Genomic DNA, 24,753 nt, shown 5'->3' with positions numbered 1-24,753 from the left:
AATAGGCTATACATAAAGATCATGTAGACTCTACTAGGAATATGTTAATGACATTTACCACACTCTCGGGTCAAGGTTATCCATAAATCAAGTTCTATTTATGAAGCCAATATTTCATGATATGACAATAAAGTGGCATTAATACAAAAAATACAAAAAACTAAAAAACTAAAAAAAAACTTCCACACACACAAACACACACACACACACACACACACACACACACACACACACACACACACACACACACACACACATATATATACTAGCAGACATTAAAATCTATATTTCAGGTAAATAATAATAATAATTGTAATAATAATAATAATAATAATAATAATAATAAAAACAAATTATTTTATTCAGAATAATTTTGCCATTATAATATAGTATACAATATAATACAGTGATTTTTATCTAATTTAGAATTTTTTTTTGCCTAGTCTATTAAAAAAGGTGACAAATATTCCTACTTAAGACTAATATGTTTAGTTTCTCAAATAACACATTTTAATTTAGCGCAAACATTAATCTATTCATGTCAATGTAAATTACCAACTCTTATGAAAGCACCAGCATATTTAAAAATATTAAAACAAGTGAGTAATTTCATATGGGTCCCACAAGAAAAAAAATGTATGAATATTATTGCATTAAACAACCACATTTCAAACGCATTACTATTAAAGAAAGAAAGCACAAGTATACTTTTCAAACATTTCACAAAAGTTGTTTGTTTTGATAATACTTTGTTCACTATTAAAAGGTATTACAACATTTTCCTGTTTTGAAACATTGGTGGAACTTCATCATTAAAAGTCACTGCATCATCAACAAGTATCACGTATTTGTTTGCAGAAGTTGTTTGCTTTGATTTATTTTGTTATGCATTGAAATTCATACATTTTCAACTGATGCTCAAGTGTCCCAATATTTTTGGGGGCCACTATATAATTAATAGAGCATGGCTTTGATTTACTGCCCAGGTTCTGCATTTAAGAACTGGTCATCTGCCATGGGTTAGTCAGCACAAGTGTGAGTTATGTCAGCCATAGCAACACATTTCTGTCCCACTGACTGTATCCCAGTTGCTGGCAGCCAACAGTTGCTGGCCTTTAGGGTCAAGGGAGATCTAGAAATGTGAGGAAAGAATCTGCTCTAGATTCCTCTGGCCCTTTGAAGGAACCACATCCCAGACATCCAGGACTAAAAATAATGTTTCTAAATAAAATATATATCTCAGAGACAGAGAGAGGGGTTGAAATGAATCTATATCCTCTTTCTCTTTGTGAATTGAATTACAACGCATAATAATATTTGAAGTCAATATGAATGCATTAGAAAATTAGTTGTGGGGCAATTTAGCGCTAACATAACAACATTGTCTTCTCTGATTGTTGGTCCGCTGGTCATGCACGACAGCAAATACCTCTCTGAATGACATTCTCATAATAGATGCATTAAAAACTCACTGGGTCAATAGAAATCAGAAGCTACTGGGATAAAAGCAAACAACGGATTGCAGAGCCATAAAAAGCACCAAAACCAAACATAAGCTAATGAACGTACAGTATTAGTGAAAAACACTAGTTATTGACCAATATGCATTTTTCAAAGACCAATGGCTATCTAGTTTGGCTGATAAAATGTGTAATGTTTATTTGACTTAAAATAAAAATAAAAAACTAAATAAAAAATTAATAAAATAGGATAACATTTAACTTTTACATTTGATTTCATCAAAAATAAAACACTATAATTTAAGAATGCAAATACACAAAATTGTATTCAATTGAATAAACACTTCATTTTACACAATATTAGACAATATTTTTTTTCTAAAAAAATGAGAATTGCATGTTGCTAAACTATTATTACAATACTCTTATAAGCAAAAATATTGACCCAGATATTGGAAAAAGGAAGTGAAGTGATAAAATGAAGTAAAATTGTCTCAAAATTACCAAATATCGTCTAATATACACAATTATTTCACTAAAAACACGGTAATAATGACACAATGCATATATGAGCTCAATGTTGACAGGCCAAATATGCTAAAAACCTTACGAACATACTGTAATAAGAAACAATAAAAAAAATATTTCCGTAATACTGATACCATTAAGGCAAAAAGAAGCTTAAACCAAGTTAAACATCAATTGAATTGACTTAAAATCATATTTACTTTACATTTATGCGGCTGTATGATTATCACAGTTTATACAAAACTTGACTGTTTCTATTAGAAATAACAATATAATAAGCATTTTAAGTTCTCACTCCTTCCATGCTTATCCTATGTCAAAAATCAATTCAGGAAGCCCTTAAAGCTACAAGAGGCCTGTACCTGAAAAAAAAGAGCGCTTCATTTGTATCTCACCTTGAGAGAGTGTAAAAGACCGTGAGAGTGTATCTATTCCTGAGTGAACAAAATCATGTTTAAGAGAGGGACAGCCTGCTAAACAAACACCTTCACACACAACTATTGTCTGTCTCAAGCACATAAACTCGCTATTACACACACACACACACACACGTAAACATACACCGGATACATTCCTTCTATATGAGACTCCATACACACACACACACACAGTCTCCATCTCTCCCTCTGGTTGTTTTTTTCCCCTCTCTGTCATTATATTTTTCACCACCTAATAAACTCCTCTTTGTGTGGAAGTGTGTTTATGTGACAGTGGGTTAGAGTTGTGGAGAGAGAGAGAATGCATGTACTTAAAGGTGATGATTGACAGGCGAGTTGGTCATGTGACTGGAAGCACTTTGAGTACTGACATGAAATACTGTATGAAAAAAAACAGACGCATGCATATTAATAGAAATACTGTAGAACGGTGTCTAATCAGGCTTAATTATTTTTTCTCCAAGGTCCACTTATTCATATAAGTGTGTTTTTACACTAATAACAATCCTAATTTAGTTATTTTATAATCATTTTAATTTCATTAATCATTGTGAAATATTTGCACTACTCAAAGTGTACAGATCAGATTTAAATTATTCTGTTCAATTAACTTTATCCTCTTCTATTCAATGTCTAATGTCAGAAATTTGCACCAAGCTTAGTTTCAATAAAAAAATAATAATAATATATATAACAAAATATTTTTATTTTTCAATTTTTTATTTTAATGCATAAAAATTTAAATGTGTATTTCTAGGTCAAAGCAACTCATGGAACAGTTAATGTGATCGTTTTAAGATATGACCAAAAATAAAGCAACTTTAATACCATTGTCAGGGATCTGGAAGGTGGACCCAATTGCAGTGAGAAATAACAAGGTTTTATTGACAAGACAGACTGATACAAGAGGGTAGTGACGTGCACAATAGATACCACAACAGGAACGCAGTAAACAGAAACAGTTAGGGAAGGCCCCTTGGAAAGCTTCAGGAAATAACTGGCAGAATACTTTGGCAACAGAGGGGGCTGCAAGACCAGGCTGATAGAGAAGACCACACAAGGCACCATAGAGCAGAGCTCAGACACTTGTTGACCACCGACTCAAACAGATCAAGTGCCAGGCTGGTAGAACCAGGGAGGACACACGGGGACAGGTCAGGAACTCGAACACAAGACTAGACAGGACAAAGCTCCACAAAAACACAAAATGTAAAAAAAAAAACAATGAACTAATAAAAGGTTAAACAACAAAATAAGAAATTACCAATTTAACCAACTTAGAGAATAAAACAAAACCAAGAATCAAGACTAGAAAAAAAACGAAATAAACATTACAAATAAAAACAAATAAAAAAACAAACAAACATATTACTAAAACAAGGAGCAAGACAAAAACATGAAACCACAAGGACTAGACTAAACACAAGACCAACCAGCCAGGGAGACACGGACACATATTCAGCCACATCCACAGACCAAGACCAAGACCAAGACCAAGACCAAGACCAAGACCAAGACAGAGGGGGTGAAAATTTCCACGAACCAGCAAACACAAAAGGGTAAGGGGCACTATAAATAGCCAGGAAAATACACGAGGGACAGGTGAGCACAATTAGACTAACCAGGCTAACAAGAGGGTGTGGTAAGAAAGGAAACGAGGAAGGGCTAAAGGAGCACATGGCCGAGAAAACTACTAACAAGGCCATGTGCTGACACTAGACATAGAGACAAGAAACAAAACAAAGTGACAGTGCAAAACCCTGACAACCGTTAAAAAAGTAAAGAATGAAAGACATACTATCAAATTAAGTTTTCTATATATATTAAAATTGTATTTATTACTGAGATTGCAAAGCTGAATTCTTACTGACCTCAAACCTATGAAAAGTAATTTGCACTCACACTTACTCAACAAAAACAATGAATTTCGTCCAACTTGACTCTCACCACTTATTTACTCCAGGTCTCATTAAAATTAAAGCAAAGAAATTTAACAACAACAAGCGCTTCTACAGAAGAATGTGGCCCGTGTTTTGATTACTTCCACATCCTACTGTAAGCACAAATCACACACAACAAAAGTCCCATGATGATCGACGGACAGCCAAATTAGATTAACATGCCAATCATTCCCCTTAAATAACAAAACAAAATACAAGAGTGCTCAGGAAAGTGGTTAATGCTACATCTTTTGCGTATGATCTTTTGTGACAGAGTAAATGACTTTAAGGTGCTATAAGTCATGTTAGATGCTTCGCTAACTTCCACCAGACGTGTGACCAGAGAATGACTCAGCTGAAGCTACCATCTTTGTGTCAATACGCTTCACTAGGGAGGAGAATTTGAGTTACGACACTGAGGTTTCCCTGTGTGTTTTAGCAGCACTGTGTCAACAGCCACTGACATAAATGCTGCATATCTTGCTTTTCTTTGTCTGCACTGCTGGTGGGTTAAAGGGCAGGAGGAGATTATCTGAAAGGGATCAGACAGAACGAGCAGGTGTAAAAACAGGCCCAAAGGTGAATGACTGATGAAACGGCTATCAAATGAACACAAAATATCCAGGGGCAGCACTTACTGTATATTGTTTCTATAGAAACTAACACACTCGACATAACGAATGTTTATTTTATATATATATATATATATATATATATATATATATATATATATATATATATATATATATATATATATATATATATATATATATATATATATATATATAGACACACACACACACACACACACACACACACACTACCAATCAAAAGTTTGGGGTAAGATTTTAAATAAATAAATAAATGAATGAATAAGTAATACTTATACAAAGATGCTTTCAACTGACCAAAAGGGACAGTGATAAATTGTTACAAATGTTGTACATTTCAAATAAATTATTTTAAATTTTCTATTCATCAAATAATCATTTTTCTTTTCATGGTTTCCACAAAAGGATGTTTTTTTATGTACCAAATTGGCATATTAGAATGATTTCAGAATGATCATGTGATGTTAAAAACAGGAATAATGTGTTAACATTCAGCAACATTTCTAAATATATCAATAAAGGAAACTTTAATTGAATTTTGAATTGATTTTAATTGAAAATAAACAGTTTTTACCACATCACTGATCAAATAAATGTAGCACTACACTTTGTTTCTAATACATCTTCCTGGTCTTAATGTGGATGATGTTCTTAAGTGTATGTTATAAAAATAAAAAATAAAGTCTTTAGTTTTTAATCAAAGTGTAATGATTTGCTCCAACACTTTGGTCAACATCAGCACGCCTCTTATATAACACCCATTCCAATTTTTTATTTATTTATTTCTTTTTAAAAATGGAAGTAAAATGGGTTGTGTAGCCCATTTAATGCTGAGTACTCAAAACTGTTCAATACAATTAATCATATGCATCAATATTATGATCCTCCAAGGCTTTTGTGAGAAATGCATTCAAATTCTACTCCTCGGTTTACAATATGAGCCCAAACCCCTCTTCTGATTATATTAATGTGTTTACATATTTAACCATCTGAATGCTGAGGTTAAGTATCGTGTCAGCAATTAGCGGTCGCAGTGATATTACTCTGCCCAATGGATCTTTATGCTAATTAACCAGAGTGCTCGTACAGTATGTCCAGTGTAAGCTGTGGCTAGAGGCCCATCCACTGAGCGGTTGTGCAATTCCTGCTCTTCATAAAAACACACAATGATGATATTTACATAATGGCTTTGCTTGTACCTGCTTCCAGCAGTGCTTTGCTTTCTAGCTAAAAACACATGCACACAAACAAATACACACGCTGGAATTTAAATAGCTTCGGAGTGACTCACATACAGGAAAACTGCATTCAGATGCCTAAATACAGAAAGCCTGCTGAGATGTACAAAAAGATATGCATATACTGTATGCACACACTTGTACAGTTACCACCAGCTGAGTTATAGAAGAAAAGCTTATTCAAAAGAACTCAGAGAGATAGCAATGAGAGAGATGGGTAAAAGAGATCAGCTCCTGTAGTTGAATAATTAGACCCCTGCCACCCAACTTAACCCCAAACCCCTAATCTACCTCTCGCATCTGAAAACACCAGCATAGTCATGCTGTTTGCCAGCAAAAATCAGGATCAAATAATCTTCACAATATTTGGTTTTATTAGTGCAATATTTTTCTGACTATGTAATTTCAATTACAAAGTCTCAATGCTAAATGAATGACTCTTACGAGTCAGTTCATTTTATTAAATCAAAAACATGCAGTGCAACCACTGAAGCCCAATTACTGTATGAACGACACTTATGAGTTGGTTACTGTGAATGAGTACATTGAATCAGAGTGGTTACCAAATTATTCTGACTTACTTATTGAACCGCAAGTCATTACGTTTTTATGTAATTAAATATACACATTATGTTATTGTAATCATATTTAATAAAAAATGTATTAAATATGTTACTATATTTCTTTCCAAAAAAAAAAAATACTGAAAGTATACATATTTAAACCCTTAAGGAACATGAATTGTTAACTGGAATCAGAACCAGAATCTTTCAGTTCCTCGGGATTCCCATCTGTATCAACTGCAACAACATTATCTTTCTAGTGAAGCTAGTTGGCCACAGAACGCAGCACAGCAGTCTCCAAAACCAACATGCAATGGTTTCAGCTGGGTTTCATAACTGCCAAAATGAGCAATTCCTCAAAAGCCCACCATTACAATCGGAATCTCTAATAACAACAAAACGCATGTATAGACCTCAAGCCCTTTGAAAATGATTCCTTTGTTGCATCCAATCAGGCTCGACAGCCACCTTTGTTATCGAGACAAGTCAAAACCAACCCCTGCCCCTGGTTCATGTGTGATACGCCTGTCAGAGATACTCAAGACTTCTAGGGTTTGTTTTGCTTAGCATTGGCTTGGCTAAAATAGCTCTTTATGTCTGTAATCTGGCTTGTGCTTCATCCAAACCTATACATTTACTGATGGTTTTGAGAGTTTTTTATAGAATCTGCCAAACTACTCCCCTCTTTAAACCAGAAGTTTATAAAGAGACACCACAAAAGAAGAAAAAATAACAGTATTAAAGTGCATGTCAATAAGCCTGCTGGCAACATCAATGAGAATCTAATGTATTACACTCTCAGAAAAATAACACTGTCTCAGGGGTGGTATCCTAAGGTAAAACAAACTAAAAGGTACAACTTTGTACATATTAAATACATTTATTACCTTTTTTCTGAGTGTAGTGTTTCCCTGGACAGATCGAACATTGTCTTTTAATGGACAAAAGTGCATTAAAGTCATTATAAAAACAACAACCAGAAGACAATAAAACACAAGTTCTTACCATTTGAGAACGACTCTTAGGGCATCCATTAATGTCCCCAATCTTCTCATTTGCTGTGAAATCCAAAAAGAGAGAAATACAGACAAATTAATTGCTAAAAAAAGAAAATAAGTGATAGATTTCCTTAATTGTAAGCCAAATGCGCAGCATGTCCTTTCTGTTTCTGTGCTGGTCAGATTTTTGACCCCTAATGTGGAAACTATATCCAGTTTGAACAACTGTGTGGCAGGGCCTGCTGGGATGCGACTGATTTGGGGCTTTCCTGAGGGTGACTGCTCTCCACCCTGCATCCCAGCGGGCCCGGGCCCAGCCCCACCCCCCACCTCACGGCAGCTGAAACAGGGCCGTTCACTCACAGCTGATAACTACACAGACGGCTACAATGACAGCTACATGCCTGCAGGAATCACTTTACCGCCTGTGCTGCTGGAAAAATGTGTCAGGAATGTGTAAGATGTCAGGTGAGTAAGCATGGAGGACAGACACATCTGAGTCTCTCGGACTACCGGAGAACCATTTGGGTGGCCATGTCTTCTCAATAATTTGTGATTTAATTATCATTTTATGATGTTATTTAACATGGAAGCCCATTTCTACCATGTATTAACAAAAATGAAATGGTAACTGCGACCTTGTACCTCACAATTCTTACTTTTTCCTTGCAATTCTGAAAGTCACAAGAAGGGAGTTGCAAGGGCATGGACTCATTATTGCAAGAAAAAGTCATTGGATTCCAAAATTGAATTTTTGTTTATACAAAATATTCAAGCCACAAGTAAGAATGCATTAATTGCACTGCATTAGATATACAAAAATATCAATGTGGGATCTGCAAACAAAATCTAGACCTCAGAATTAATTTATAACTTTTTTTTTTTTTTAGATATTATTATCATTATAATTTTAGACTACAATTTACCACATCATTTGTTCCTTAATCATTATTTTATCGGTACAAAGGCCACTTTTGGGGGTTGGTGTAAGCTCTAAATGTCCTTGTTGTCACCATTTCAAGCATTGTCTTATTTCAAAATTTACTTACAAAACTTTAGGGCAAAAGTCTCTCATTAAAATAAATAAATTAAAAATGTGAAGTATAGCACTGGGTGCATGCAGCATTTGTATCTGTCAGACAGGACAGGTCAGATTTCAGCTTCAATTGACCAGTGTTTGATTCTCTTGAGATGTAGAAAACACAAGAGGACAAAGTGGGATGACCACAATGATGAGTCATTTAACACCACTTCACCCCAGAACACTGTACTTTCTGCTCTTATTAGGTAACCAAATGCTTTCCGGCTCTTACAACACTTTTAAGAGGACAGAGGTAATTAAAACTCTGTTTTTGTGTGTCTATGGGAAGAGCTGCTGACTGGGATTGATTTGTTTACCAGGCACTCGGAAGTACGTAAATACCATTAAAACATTAAAAGCTCCTGCAATTGGGTGGTCACACACCTTTGAGCTAATTAATAGTCTGCCTTAACAAAACGATCACTCTTAACATACTAGTATTTAGTAATATTAGTGTACAAAATAGCATTATTAATTCAGACTGTTTTGAAACGTAAAAAGTTATAATGAATGAATGTATCCTGTTCAACTTGCTTAACTTGCAAACTACATTTAGGACATAAATGACTGAATGTCACATCATTTCTTACAACTTTACCAAGACAAAACTGAAGTTTTGATTATTGGATCAAAAGCACAAAGAAAGAAATTGACCTCTAAACTAAATATACAAGGATTAAACCCAAGCCAAGTGGCGAAAAAACTTTTGGAGTTGTCTTATATTTAGATTTTAACTTTAAAGCTCATGTATGTAACTACAAAAACCCAATTCTATCATCTGAAGAACAGTGCTAAAGTAAGACCATTTCTCTCTATCTGGGCAATACAGAACAATTAATGCATGCATTTACAGTATAACTAGCAGGCTTTTGGGTCTACCAATGAACAAAAAATTAATCAACTACAATCAATCCAAAATACTGCTGCTCGAATAGTGACAAAAGTCAAAAAGAGAGATCACATTACACCAGTAAGTCATTACACTGGTTACCTGTTAGTCTTCGTATTGATTTGAAATTTTTTATTAGTTTATAAGGCATTGCATGGATTTGCTCCAGACTATCTTTGAAAAAAGCTTACAGTATTTAAACCCAGAAGGACTCTCATATCTTCAGATTCTTTTCTTCTAACTGTACCTCATAATAGAACTTAATAATTTGGTGATGCTGCTTTCAGTCGTCATGCTCCTCGTCTGTGGAACAACCTTCCAGAAGACATCAGATGTGCTGAAAGTATTAACAGTTTTAAATCTAAGTTAAAAACATATATTTTTTTAGTCTGGCATTCCTGTAATGTCCTATAAAGTCTTTGTATATTTTATGCATTTTGTTTTCAATGTTTTTGTGTTATATTTCATATTTTAATAATATAAACTTACATTTTTATGGGTTTATTTATATTTTGTATTTGGTTTATTATATTGTTTTTGCATTTGGTTCCTTCTAGCTTGTAACGCACTTTGAACTGCATTAACTTGCTAGAGAAAGAGCTACAATATATAAACAAAAAAGTGCTCTATTAATTTGCTTGATTATATTATCTATGATTTTATTATCTCAATTCAGTTTAATTGAGCACCAAACCACTCGCGTAGCTACGGGTGGGCCTGGCCCACCCACCTGTCAGTCAGGCCCATCCAGTCATTGGCCTCACAATGTAGCCTAACAATATTCAACAATAATGTATTTTTGACACGAACATTAGTAAGTTGCTCTGTTTCATTTTAGTTTAACATACTTAGCTAAACTTCAGTGTCCCTCTGTGAAATGTGCTCGTCGTTGTGAAGGGGGGATGGGCTGTTCGCAATCTGACTGCGAAATGCGCTATGCGGGCATTTCATCATCACCATGACAACCAAACAAGAATCAAGAAACATTAAGATTTATTTTTATAGGTCAAGTATTGTGATAATCGCAACAGAAGGAGTAAATTATGTTGCAATTATCACAATACTTGACCTATAAAAATAAATCTTAATGTTTCTTGATTCTTGTTTGGTTGTCATGGTGATTATGAAATGCCCGCGTCAGATTGCGAACAGCCCATCCCCCCTTCACAACGACGTGGTGCACATTTCACAGAGGGACACTGAAGTTTAGCTAAGTATGAAAAATGAAACAGAGCAACTTATTAAAGTTTGTGTCAAAAAGACCACGGCCGCAGGAGGAGGATGATGCAGATGTTCAGGAGCCTCAGCCATCAGTCAGTAGTAAGGAGCTGAACAGCTCTGCTTGTGAACTCAAAGCCCCGTCGTCTCCTGTTATAAGCGCATCAAAAGTAAGCCAATCTACGTTTACTATGTACACTAGTTGCCTAGTTAATGTTGTTATATAACGTGGTTTATGTGGCCGCTGAGCCAGACCAAGCATTGTTTTTACACACTGTCCACTACTGTCCTGCTGATTCGATGATAGTGTTTTTTGCATTTGTCAGATGCGTGTGTGTGTGTGGTGTGGCCACGCGCAGTGGAAATGCTTATCGTTATGTTCTTAACACTGCTTATGATGACATGATACATGCTTGTGCTCTCATTAAACTGTGGTGTATTCAAGAAGCAGGTGTATTGTAGTTGTGTTGGCCTATTTTGATAACAGATGCATTTTAGGCTGTGCCCACCTGATTTTCTCTGGGCCCACCTACTTTGTGATTCCTGGCTACGCTACTGCACCAAACGACTGACCTACATGAAGGAATGGATGAATGAATAAGCGGCTTTACCAATTGACAGCAAGAAGCTTTTAATCATTTAAAATACATAAAAAAAATTAAGTATAATCACTTTTTTCTTTTACATTTTTTAATAACATAAATATCTGTTTTGCTGAATGACGATGGAAAACTTTCACCCATATTAAACATATGAAACATATCCCCATATGAAACATTAGCGCAGACACTTTACTTGAGCGAATCGCTCACCGATGACCTGGATGATCTCAGCCAGCAGCACGCCGTCGCTCACATCCTGCTGCAGGTCTTTAATCAGCCGCTTGTGTCCCGATTTGGCCAAGTAGTGATTCGCCCAATCCGTGTAGATCTGTCAACATGAGAAAAGAAACCTTGTTTATAAATCCATCCATAAAAAAAGTTTCAAACAACTAGGATTGACGACGTTCACGTAAGTGTGACGCATCTCTCCGGTGAGTCCACGGCTCCGTGCTTCTCTATTCAAGTCCGCTCCATTGTGCCTTATTCAAGTTATTCAGCAGGAATAATGCTCAAATTCTCCTGTCTGACATCACAGAAAAGCCCCTTCACTGGGGAAGGAGGAGGGAGACCCCGATGGAGCCTACATTAAACCTCTGAAAGGAGTTATGTTTTGTTTGCTGTTTGGAGCAGGTCTGTCCAAAAACATTCCCGTGTCCCGTCACAATTAAAGAAAAAGCGGGAAACAAGTCAAGCAGTCAAAGCTTTAAAAACCACCAAACTGTCACATTATTTTGGAAAATAAAGCTTAATTACCTTTATTATCAAAAATATGATAGCTATTATATACATAGCTATTATCATTTTTTTTTTTGTTACATATTACCATGATCGTTTATATGTTAATACTATGGTGTCTTCCCATTTTACTTTAATATCACAATTTGAAATAAAATAAAAGCCTATATAACATTGCATAAGCACCATAATCAAAGGTCTGAGTTTTTTGCAGGCGTATATTGATTTGTATTTTTATTTTTTTAGATGTGGTAGCAGTCAAACACATTCCCACATGGGTGTTGAAGAGCTTGTGTTGCGTGTTTCATGAGTAAATAAATGATTGCAGTGTTACTGATGTGAGGAATCAGTTTTCTAGATGGGAAAAGCAGGTGCAGTCTGAGTCCCTGTACCATCAAAATAAACAGGCGCTGTCCCTCGATCACTAGACTTAAAACAGCACACAAAGCCCATATAATTATGGAGAGCAATGACCAAAGTCAGTGGAGAAATGTACAAATGCAACTTGTGCTTTGAAGGTTTGTGGGCTAAATGAGTCAGATGCAATTAAAGGTGAGTTGAAGTGAAGGTAAGGGTAAATATGCCTTCAAGCAACAAAAGACTGAGTCAGACTGAACCTGCTCAACACCATTTAAATACTAAAATAGCTATGTATGTCTGATATATTTTTAATCATTATTGTGATTTTTAATATATTTGTTGAAGGTACTGTGCCAAGCTTTTCATAAAAGTTATTTAACTGAATACTTTCATTCAGCAAGGATGCATTAAAGTGACAGTAAAGACATTTATAATGTTACAAAATGCTGTTATTTTGATGTTTCTATTCACTGAACATTCAAAAAATGTATAACTGTTTCCAGAAAAATATTGCAATAGAGACTTCATTTAAAACATCTCAAAACATCTTCCTGACTCCAACCTTTGAACAGTAGTGTATTTGTCAAAGGTACTATATATTCTGTATCTGTAAAAATTTATGTCTAAAACTGACTTTATGAAGTTGAAGTAAAACCCGCTGTATGAAAGCAGCATTCATACAAAAAAAAACACTTGATTACTCAGAAATATCCATATACATGCCATCTGGATCAGCACTTACAATGACAGTTAAGCTGTGAAATACAGTACACTGACCTTTATATTCTGAGTCAGTGAGACATGATGCTTCAGTCCCAATGCTGTAAGAATATTGTGACAATCCCTCATCTCACACAAAAGCAGCACTTAGAAAATAGCCCCCATACAAATCCTGCTTCGTTGTGTGGTAGTCAAACTAGCATCTAGTATTTCTGCACTCTTCTGAGCTTGTGGCTTTGTACAGTCCACTCTTGACCCGAGCATGAGCTGTTCTCTGAGTTCAGACATGCCTTTAGGGCTGATTTGTCACTGAACAACTCTGGAGAACTGAACAGGTGGCTCTTGCATGCATTTGCACGTTTAACCTGTGTGAGTAAGATGGGAAATATCAAACGGGAGTTCCTGAGTGTGGTCCGTTTCAACAATTTACCTACAGCTGTCACTTTGACTCATCTTTAAGCTCAAAGCGGGGAGGTACAACACTGTTCGACTACAAAGGCTCTCATGTCAAACACTAATCACAGGGCCGTTGGTGTTAGTCACAGACAGAATTGTTCCCACAGAACTTCCATTTAGGTTCACGAGAGAGGCTTTTAAATAATATGGTACTTTAAGGCAATTACAAAAGATCATTTAACTGAGGTGAATGTAAGGTCAGATAACATTTTAGATCAGTGAGACCAGAAATATTAACTAAGAAAGTAAATATACAAATATTATGCCACTGAAATGACACAGAACATTTGGATTTAATATATGGAATATATATATATATATATATATATATATATATATATATATATATTAAAAAAAAAAAAAAGAGTACAGCATTCCTTTTGAAATGTTTTTTTTTTGTTTTTTTTTTTTGGTTAAATTAAATTACATTTGAATCATAATTTGAAAATAATCCTAAACAATCCTAATAGAATAAAAATATATTCTTAAGAATTCCTTCTGGAATTATAATACATTATAATTATATTAGAATAACCATCATTTGTAACCAATCCTAAAGAATCCTGAAAAGTCCCTAAATAATTAAATATGATTCTACAGAGTAATATAAAATTCTAAAATAAAATAAAATAAAATCCTAAAATGTAAAAATAATCAAATATTTTTTCAGAATTTCAGTGCATGTCTGCATGCATGAAATTAATTCAAAATTATTATTGTAATAATTTATACTACAATTCTAATATATTATAATTTGTATAGGAATCCTGTAGATTAACTAAGGATCTGTTCTGCTCATGATTGCAACTAACTTTCCTTAGTTTCTCACAAATCTTTCCCATTTCCTTTCATCTGAACAATGATTGCAACAAGTGCAAACTTTTATGCATTCTTTTAATACTTTAATGCTTTAATTCTTTTCCTGCCTCATTCACTGAAATCACGTTTGCTGATGCTGGTCTCTAAAGGTTTACTGTTGATTGTTAAAACTGACCTTTCTTTCACACACACATACAGAATGTATATATATATATATATATATACACACAAATGCATGCAAACACACATACACACACACACACACAAGTATAGAGAGGAACAAAGCATGTGAGAGATCTGACAGCTTCTTGTGTGTCGGGGTGGTGAGAAGGGTGACGGATGGTCCACAAACCCCCTCTGCACATCTCCATCCCCTCTTTAACTTGAGCTCACACTCAAAAACAAACACACTCTGCAGGTTTCAAAAATTGAGCAGATGCACTAGATCATACAAGACCCTCCAGTCTAGACCTGCCAAGTTTACTCACAAATAAGACTGTATGCTGAACACTAGCATATACACAAAAGGTGGTCTTTATCATAGGAACAGTATTGAGTAGATATGGTCAGGTATGACTGTATTTATGATCAAATCAATGCAGCCTCATCATCATCTCATCATCTTCTTTTAAACTTTTTTTTTGTAAACTTTTGAACGTCAGTGTAATCCTAAATTACATTTTTTACTTTGTGTTTTAATAGTTTGAGGGAATTTCAAATACATGCATTTTATGTAATAATTACAAGTTTTATGTTGAAATAATGAGCTGCTTTCCTGAGAGCTGTGCAGTGAATGTCTCTGGTTGATGGGGGTAAGGTGTGGCGGACTGCAGTGAAAGTCAGTGAGCAGTGATTGATTCTTGAGGTCAAGCATTATAACGAGGAGAGTCAAGCTGAGGTGAGGAGTGTAATCAATTACATCGTCATAGTAACAGAGAGCGCCCTCTTTCATTCGGCTTATTTACATGGTCAAGTATTTGTTGTCTAACAGTGATGCATCATTTGAAGTGGAAATGCTTGCATTAAACAGATTAAACTAAGAGTTTGGTTCCATTAAAAAAAAAAAAAAAGTTTCTGCCAAAATCAGCATTGTATCTGGTCGGTATTGAATAGTACATTTTTTATTTTACGCAAAAAGCTATATTCGCAGAGATATTAGGTAATGTTTTCTCCCTTTTTTTAAAAACGGCGACAAACACCAGTCTCCCTTTTTTGCTGAATGTGATGCATCCGCTCAACCAATCACAGCGCACCATATTACGCACTGTAAATAGTAACAACCAATCACAGCGTACCATTCTACGCACTGTAAACAGTAACAACGAATCACAGCGCACCATTCCACGCACTGTAAACGGTAACAACCAATCACAGTGCACCATTCCACGCACTGTAAACGGTAACAACCAATCACAGTGCACCATTCCACGCACTGTAAACGGTAACAACCAATCACAGCGCACCATTCCACGCACTGCAAACTGTAACAACCAATCACGGCGCAACATTCCACGCACTGTAAAAAGAAATGGCGGGGCTATGAATACCCCCAGCATCCTAGTTTTTTCCTCATCTACTTTGTACTTTTTGATCAACAAAAAAGCATGTGATTCTCATGCGCATCTCGTCAGTAAAGCGTAATATGGTGCGTAATATGGCTAAATTAACGAAAAATAAAGCCTCAACAAGTGTTGACATTTCCCAACACCACAGCAGTAATGACTTTATGAACTACTTTACTTCTAAAATCGATACTATTAGAGATAAAATTGCAACCATTCAGCCGTCAGCTACAGTATCGCATCAGACAGTGCACTATAGACCCCCTGAGGAACAGTTCCACTCATTCTCTACCATAGGAGAGGAAGAATTGTATAAACTTGTTAAATCATCTTAACCAACAACATGTATGTTAGACCCTATACCATCTAAGCTCCTAAAAGAGGTGCTTCCAGAAGTCATAGATCCTCTTCTGACTATTATTAATTCCTCATTGTCATTAGGATATGTCCCCAAAACCTTCAAATTGGCTGTTATTAAGCCTCTCATCAAAAAACCACAACTTGACCCCAAAGAACTAGTTAATTATAGACCAATCTCGAATCTCCCTTTTCTGTCCAAGATACTAGAAAAGGTGGTATCCACACAATTATATTCCTTCTTAGAGAAAAATGGTATATGTGAGGATTTCCAGTCAGGATTTAGACCGTATCATAGTACTGAGACTGCTCTCCTTAGAGTTACAAATGATCTGCTCTTAGCATCTGATCGTGGGTGTATCTCTCTATTAGTTTTATTGGATCTTAGTGCTGCGTTTGACACAATTGACCACAACATTCTTTTGCATAGACTTGAATACTTTGTTGGCATCAGTGGAAGTGCATTAGCATGGTTTAAATCATACTTATATGACCGCCATCAGTTCGTAGCAGTGAATGAAGATGTATCCTATCGATCACAAGTGCAGTATGGAGTACCTCAAGGCTCAGTACTAGGGCCGCTACTCTAAATGGCGTTTTGGAATTTCTGTGGTCTAATGTGATATTGTTGTTCATGTTCTTGTTCATGATTAAATTTTATTTTATTGCTGTAATTAATTCATAGCATTAACAAGATGACCCGTTGAATTTATTTAGAAGTGATGTATTTTTAGTCCAGTGCCTGTATATAAGATTAGTATTGACCAAGTTCAGATGTGGATCAACTTACTGTGTTGTGTATTTTCATCAGTTTCAATATGAAAATAAGTTTCATATTGATTCAATGGATTTATTTCATTTTGAGAGAAAAAAAAGGATCATGCTTTGATTACATTTTGGGGAATCTTTTTTTTTTAATAATAAATCTTTGAAAATCAAAACCTGGATTTGAATTTTGAATGTTATTGTAACCTAAAGATGCTATGTGAAAGTTTGAAACAGTGGTTTTTATCTTGTCACTTTCTTGTTAAAGAAAACACATTTTTACTCAAATTAATCAAAATGGATTTATTGTGTTTTGGGACCAAACTCTTCAAATGAAAATACAAATTTCAGAAACATCCCTGTCTAAAATGTTTGATTTATTTATTTAATTTTTTTCTGAAGAATGAAAAACATAAATAGTATGCCAAAATGCCAAAATATTATATGCCATTAATGTATATTTATTGAGTAATCTATTTTCTAAAAAGGGACTCAAAATAAAAACTTTCACCTGAGATTTGGGTCAAAATTACAGAAGAGAGACCATCATTAATTTATTTTCACACAGAGATTGTTAGGTCTATTAGTAAAATCTGTTAACAGTTTAAAAAAAAAAAAAGAGTAGCTTCCCCAACACTGGAGGATTTGTATTCCACCAAATTACGTTTGATGCTGTGTGTTAACTGTGTATTATCACACACTGTTGTTATTGTGAGTCTAATGTGTGTAAAGCCACTTAGGACAGGAACAAACCAGTGTTAGTCATTACCATCCAGAACTAGGACAACCATTGTAGCTGGGATGAATAGAAATCTATTACCCAAGACTGACAGAAACCCGCTCAGGAGAGATGCTCTATGGGAAATTAATATCCACCTCTTTGCTTTTGTCCTGATTATTAGTAACAATAGCGGCCTGATTTTATCCAGAAGAGTAGATTAGATCAAAATTGAGACACTGCGAAAATTATTTTTAAATAAAACAAATATTACTGGAGATTTTTTTCTAAAAGTCATCCATCCTTTCACCCACATGACTACTAAAAAAGATGCATTTCATCAAACTCAGTCACACACATTGGGAGCTTTTGTAAATACTGAAAAAGGTTTGTCCTTAGTTCTCATGGCCTGCTCCCTGCATCTCTGCTGTGACCCCTAAACCGTAATTATACTCCCCGCGTGACCTCAAAGTGCCCTGCTTTTAAGTGTTTTCCCTCAGCCTGTGATCAGATTTCTGCCTAGTTAAATTAGCCTTCCTCTTACCCATCAGGGAAAGGAAACCTCGATTCCTGGAGGAGAATGGACCATTTTAGACAGTTACCACACAAAAGCATGAAGACGAGAGAGGAAAAATACATGCCCGAGTGTTTCTCAGTCAGAGAAATGGCAGAAATAACAGAGACACTCTTAAGAGACACTCCGCCAACTTAAAATGTGCTAACCTACACTAGGCCAACCTAAAGTATCATTATAGCATTTTTAAAATGACATTTGATAGATTGTAAGGTGTCAGTGTGAAATATCTAGTAGGAGATTGTGGCCTTGATTTGAACTGGTGATGTGTGAATCCCACACAAATCATTCTTTTGAATTATTCTTTTTAGGCATGCAAGATATAATACCAGGAACATATAATGCATTAGCTAACAAAAAAAAATGTATGATTATATATATATATTTACTATAACATTTAGCCAATATTGCATATTTTATTGTGGATACTTATTTGTACCTATTTTTTACATTTTATATGGGTTCTGTAATAATTTAGTGCTTAATTAGCAGTAGATTTTTGGAAGACCATTCCATTTTTTTTTTATAATAAAAGATGTTTTCACATTTTTACTTTTTCATCAACTACATATATATTTATATATATAGAATAGAAAAAATAATAATAATTTAAAGGTTTTTAATATTGGCCATTTATAGGTTATTAGTCATTACTAGTCATTAGTCATGAAAATAATTCTTGTCAAAAATACTAATCAATAATAAACGGTATATTGCTTTTTTTGGTCAGGAAAGCTCTTCTAACTTTTACAGTTAATAACATAATTTTAGCATTGGAAATATTAATAGGATAATAAAAGTACAACTAAGAGCACAGCATATTTACAAATAAAATATTGTTTCGTTAAAATTAATAATTCATGATAACAATAAATGAAAAGCTAAAAATAATTTACGTTAAAATTAGAAACATTAGTTGAGTCCACAAGTGTTTTGCACGTGTGGCTTTGGTCGTGTCCGCCGAGCTCCACAAGCACTTCAAGTGGCTTTGGCGTTGTGCTAACATGACAAGCTCCAAGAGCGGCTCTTGACTGCTGCCATGTCTGTGGCTTGGAGATGAAAGCGTGAACATTATATATGCCAAATATGACCTCTGGGACTGTGAGACTTCAGTCGGGATTAAGAGCCACATTCAGACCAAACAGAAAGCAGGGAATGTTTCGGCTTTCTAGATTTCATATATTCACACATTCAATCTGCCATCGGCAGGGCCGGGGCTACGAGACACATCCAGGCTCTACTGAAGCACCATCAGCTCTAACAAACTGGTTGATGTGGGTCTGTCCCTAAAAACCATTAACTACTCCTCACCTTCAACCACAGACAGTCTGCTCAGCCTGTGCTGTATGAATAAGTGATTTGATAGAAATGAATGTTTCCCTTCTGTTCTGCTGAAATATGAATAATAACATTGGTCGATTTTGCTTCAGCTCTGAACACAATGTAATATAACTTCTCTGAGTACTACAGTCGAACCTCTCAATAAACCTTCCTATGTGCTAGTGTACTGATGAAACATTAGTTTACAGGCAGATTAAAAAGACAAGTCAGACTAAACGGTTGGCACATATGCTCCAGATGGTCTGTGGTGCTCAAATGGGCAATGTGGGTTCGAATCTTGAATGCATCAAGTCATAATTCCGCATTCTTACAACAGGATTTCTTAAACTCGGGATGTAGGGGAACTTCAGAGGGTTTGTGAGATGCTAACATCATCACAGTACTGTTACAAAAACCAACTGTGTTGGTACATTGGTAATGTTATCAAATGACATTACTATGGTACTTTGAAATATATAGTGGTACTGAAATTTATGAACCGTAGTTTTTACAAATAGCAGTACTCCAGAGCACTTAATATAATACCATGGTACTAGCACAGTATATGTCTCAAAACTAGATAGCACCATGTAGGTCTCAAAACCAATGAAATGACCATGATATAATGTAGAAAAAAAAATGTAGCACTATGGTATTTTTGTGTGTGTGTCCTTCCTGTTTATTCTTAATAAAGTGACAAAAGGCTCTCAACACTAATTGGAAAAGGCAGATATTCAATATTGATGCTGAAATGTTGGCGCAAACAACACAAAGGTCATGGCTTCGATTCCCAAGGAAAATACATGCTGCCAAAAGCTTAGCTTTGGATAAAAGTGTCTGGCAAATTAGTAAATGTAAATAATCCTATAAAATGAGCAGTAAGGGGAAAGAAAGGTGAAAGAAAAATAGAGATGATTTAGAAATCTCTGCCCTTTGAGGTCAATGTTTGATGACTCTCAACAGTAAATCATGTGCTCTTTTTAAAATCTCCCATATTGCAATACACATAACAGTTCATAAGGTCATAAAAATCAATAAACAATGAAGCTGAATAAATAACTCAAGTGCAAGTCTCCTGCGGAGTATGTGAAATTAAGTCTGGTTGAGATTGGACGTCTCTAATTAAGTAGCCGAGATGTGTATCTCGCTCTCTCAGACCAGGATATTTAAAGGTCCGATGATGAAGTGAATGAATGAATGTGAGGTGCTTTTAGCCTTCGCTCTGATTCTTTCATCTTGTAGTGTCACTGCAATATTCCCTGCTGATATTATCGGGTCACACGGACACGTTTCAGCCTCCATCACCTCCTTTCCTTCTCTCATGCACACATCCGACCTTAAACATATTCAGTTCACTGGCACTTGTGCTGGGCTCCACATGTAATCCATAATTAAACGTCTCCCCTTATCACCTCATCTCCAGACAAGCAATAAGGCAGCCTGCCTTTGTGCCTTTGACGTGCAGAGGATAAGACCACCACACAAGCCACAGGAAAGACTACGGTGGGTGTGCATGGATTAATAAAGAGAAAATATAAAGGGTGCATTCAGAAATAAAAATAAATTCATTATAAGCAGAGCTGTTGCTTTACTATTATCTGTCAGATGGTCTAACATAAACACTGAATCATAGCAAATAATAGCAAAGACCTGCAGTTTTCTGTTAACAGAAAAAAATCATAACCAACCAGAAACAAGACTTCTGCATTAACGTCCAGTATGTGACTCTGAATAGCTCTTAAATCAAAAACAAGTGACCCCTTGCAGTCTAAGTTGGTAAGTCTAGTAACGGAAAACATCATGTGCAACAACAAACGAGCTTTCTGGCACAACACAAAAGAATATAAATAAGTCTTGAATCCCAAAGAAGTTTAAATGCATTAAAAAAAAAATCAGGTGAGACAAAATTTGACCAACATTTAAGAAATGTTTCACAAAATCAAAAACCTACAGTACATCAAGTATTTTCAGTCATAGGAAATACACAAAATATGCAAAAATGGTAAATCATTTTTTTTACATTTGACACAAGTCAAAATGTTTGCATATAAAATGCATGATTTGCTACGTGTTAGACAAAGATTTTAAATAACATGATTGTTCATAAAAACGAAACCATAATGTAAACAACATAACAATGTAATATATATTAGTAAAATATTGTTGACACTGTTTAAAATATGTATTTTTAATTAACAATTATATATATACTATAATAATATTATACTATAATAATTATAACTAATAATAGTATAAATGTTAGTATGTACATACTGTATTAATTCCAAATATAAAATCTATATATTTCAATTAAATTTTTCAATTGTACTATTTACAATTATTATTCATTAATTATACAACATGAAAAAAATTATTTTATACACACATATATAGTCGTATGTTTTCTAGTGGAATAAATGAGCAATAAATTGTAGTTCAAAACTTAAATGACAAACAATATACCCAACAGCTACTGAACCCCACAACCCAAAATCAATTATTTTACCAGTTTCATGCTATGATTTTTTTGATCCCAGCGCCACAGTATTACACTCATCTTCTGCAATTCAGATGCCGGCGGTCCAGACACACAGATCCCATTTACAATCCATCAGCAGAGGACAGAAGCATCTATCACAACCATCCACAGAAAGAGCGATTCAGAAGAGCTGAGGAAAGGTCTGACGGAGAAGGAAGAATGCTAGGTCCATGCTAATGGAGAAAAGGAAGTTCAAATGAACCTGGATTGAATGCAAGAGAGTGAAAGAGAGTTTGAGAAGAGTGGATGGGTACCACAGATCGAGAGAAAGTGAAGCAGACAGAGCTCTCACCACTAATGTGCCATGCTGAGGGCAGCTGCCTCCGAGTCTGAAACACAAGCTCAGGGGAGGAGACACCAGCCAGCACTCACATGAACCAAACCAAACAGCTGAAGGGGGTGGGGAGGAGACACCAGCTGGATAGACAGGCAGTGCGCGGGGGAATCCCTCTTTACCTCCCCCACACCACCCCTACATTACACCCTCTCCCTCCAACCATGCAACCATTCATCCATCCCTGCCCTGAAAGGTCCTGGCAGCACACCGTTCTGGCTCTTTATTAGCCAAGCATGAGAGACCTGTGTTTGTACTATTCAACTATTAACCACCTCACAATTATCAACAAGTGAAATCAAATGCATCACCTAAACACAAGTAGCTTCAATGCACAATGCACACTTTCTGGTCACACTGTTTAATTTTCAATGGAATAATAAATAGTCTGTTGTGAACGGGTATCTATATCACATAAAGTCTGGAACAACATGAGAATGACATAGAACTATTAATTAAATCTGTCCTCAAAACAAATTATACACAGACTTGAGTAACAAGTACAGTATTTTCTGTATTCTGTAAACGAGATGTAGTGGTATTCTGAGAAACTTGATGCTCTTGAGGTGGGGCTCTGCCTCAAGAACTGCAAAGATCCCAGAAAACCTCCACTCTAATGATATTGTGGGTAAAGGCTGAACCCCAAACCACATACTCTTCATCCTACATAGTATCCCAGGTTATGATTAATGCATTCAAGATCAAAGGACATTGAAAACAGTTGGAAGTGTGCTATAATCTGTGGATTTTGTAAGTATGCATCAATATACAGTATATACATGCTTTCTGACCTAATATTTGGACAAAGGAGAACTGGCCCCCCAACTGAGCCTGGTTTGTCACAGATTAAGTTTTGTTTCCTTGCTACTGTCGTCTTTGGCTTGACTGATTGCACAGACATCACTGAATCATCAATGAACTGAATTTAGCTGGAAAAATGTCTCACTGTTATTGTCTTCTTGCATTATTGACTAACTATTTTGACACTATTTGACACCTTAAAGCTTCTTTGATACAATCAGAAGTGGATAAAGCACTATATAATTAAAGGTGACTTAAAATGTGCCCCTAAAGCTTCAGCAAAATATGTAGATATAACTTTTCACTCAAGTATGAAGTAACACAAAATGTGCAAGAGTGGTGGGTCCCCAGGACCAGGATTCAAAACCACTGATCGAGATTTTCTCACTAACTACTTTCTTTAAAATCCTCAAAGGTCTAATTCCGCTAATTTGATTGTAACAAGGTGAGCCAATTTCATTAAACACACTTTCACGTCAGTGAAATTACGGACAGTCAATCATATTATGAATAAGAAAATGTCTTAAAACTGTCAAGATGATTAATGCATTCAGTGTGAAAAGGGCTGATCGCTCTAATGACGATCTACACTTCAGATCTGTGTGCTGATGCGCAGCATTGGTGTAGCGCACCCCGCCAACCTCCTGTAGACCCCGAGGGTCTGAAAACACAGAGGTCAGAGCCTCCTTTCCCTTCTTCCACAGCTGCGGTGCTGGAGTGTGTGTTACAGACTGCTGGCAGGAGCTGCGGCGCGAGACACGAGGTGCTCCCCATGTCCAAGCTCTCGCTAAAACCAATCCAAACCACAAATTACAAGCCAAAATTCAGTTTCTGGGGATCGGCCAAGTTACTGCCCTCATTCCCACACTAAAGTACCCTAGAGGCTGAAAAATGAAGCACGTTTTAAAAATATACAACACACAAACACACACAGGGGTTCTTACTCAAGCAGATGTTTTGCAACTAAGACAGAAGGGATCTACTAGAGCTTGAGGAGATTTTAGCAGTGCTGGCAACGCTACAGTGAAACTGAAGCAAGCTATACTTAACATAATATAGTTAAATTAAAGCTAAAACAGGTTTAAAAAAAGTTTTACTTTATTTATTATAAAACAAAATCTATATGTG

The 24,753-nt window shown here is 35.6% G+C and overlaps 1 protein-coding gene across 2 annotated transcripts in view; it reads right to left on the bottom strand.

The window, feature by feature from the left end:
- The window catches only part of LOC132101837 (neuron navigator 2-like), an 87,403-nt gene that overhangs the window by 51,421 nt on the left and 11,229 nt on the right, over window positions 1-24,753 (bottom strand). Inside the window, exons 1-3 of one of the 2 annotated variants that reach the window (XM_059507061.1) lie at window positions 22,458-22,790; window positions 11,776-11,893; window positions 7,783-7,835 (exon numbers count right to left, since the gene is read on the bottom strand). In XM_059507061.1, the coding sequence (XP_059363044.1) occupies window positions 7,783-7,835; window positions 11,776-11,893; window positions 22,458-22,508 (222 nt within the window). In that variant the 5' untranslated portion in view covers window positions 22,509-22,790. Of the gene's footprint in view, window positions 1-7,782; window positions 7,836-11,775; window positions 11,894-22,457; window positions 22,791-24,753 lie in introns of those variants that run through there. The other variant, XM_059507055.1, reaches the window with a different exon arrangement.

This window comes from Carassius carassius, chromosome 2, assembly GCF_963082965.1.
Source record: "Carassius carassius chromosome 2, fCarCar2.1, whole genome shotgun sequence".
Taxonomy (NCBI): Eukaryota; Metazoa; Chordata; class Actinopteri; order Cypriniformes; family Cyprinidae; genus Carassius; species Carassius carassius.
Note: the sequence above shows the minus strand (reverse complement) of the source record. Positions and strands in the feature narration are given on the sequence as shown.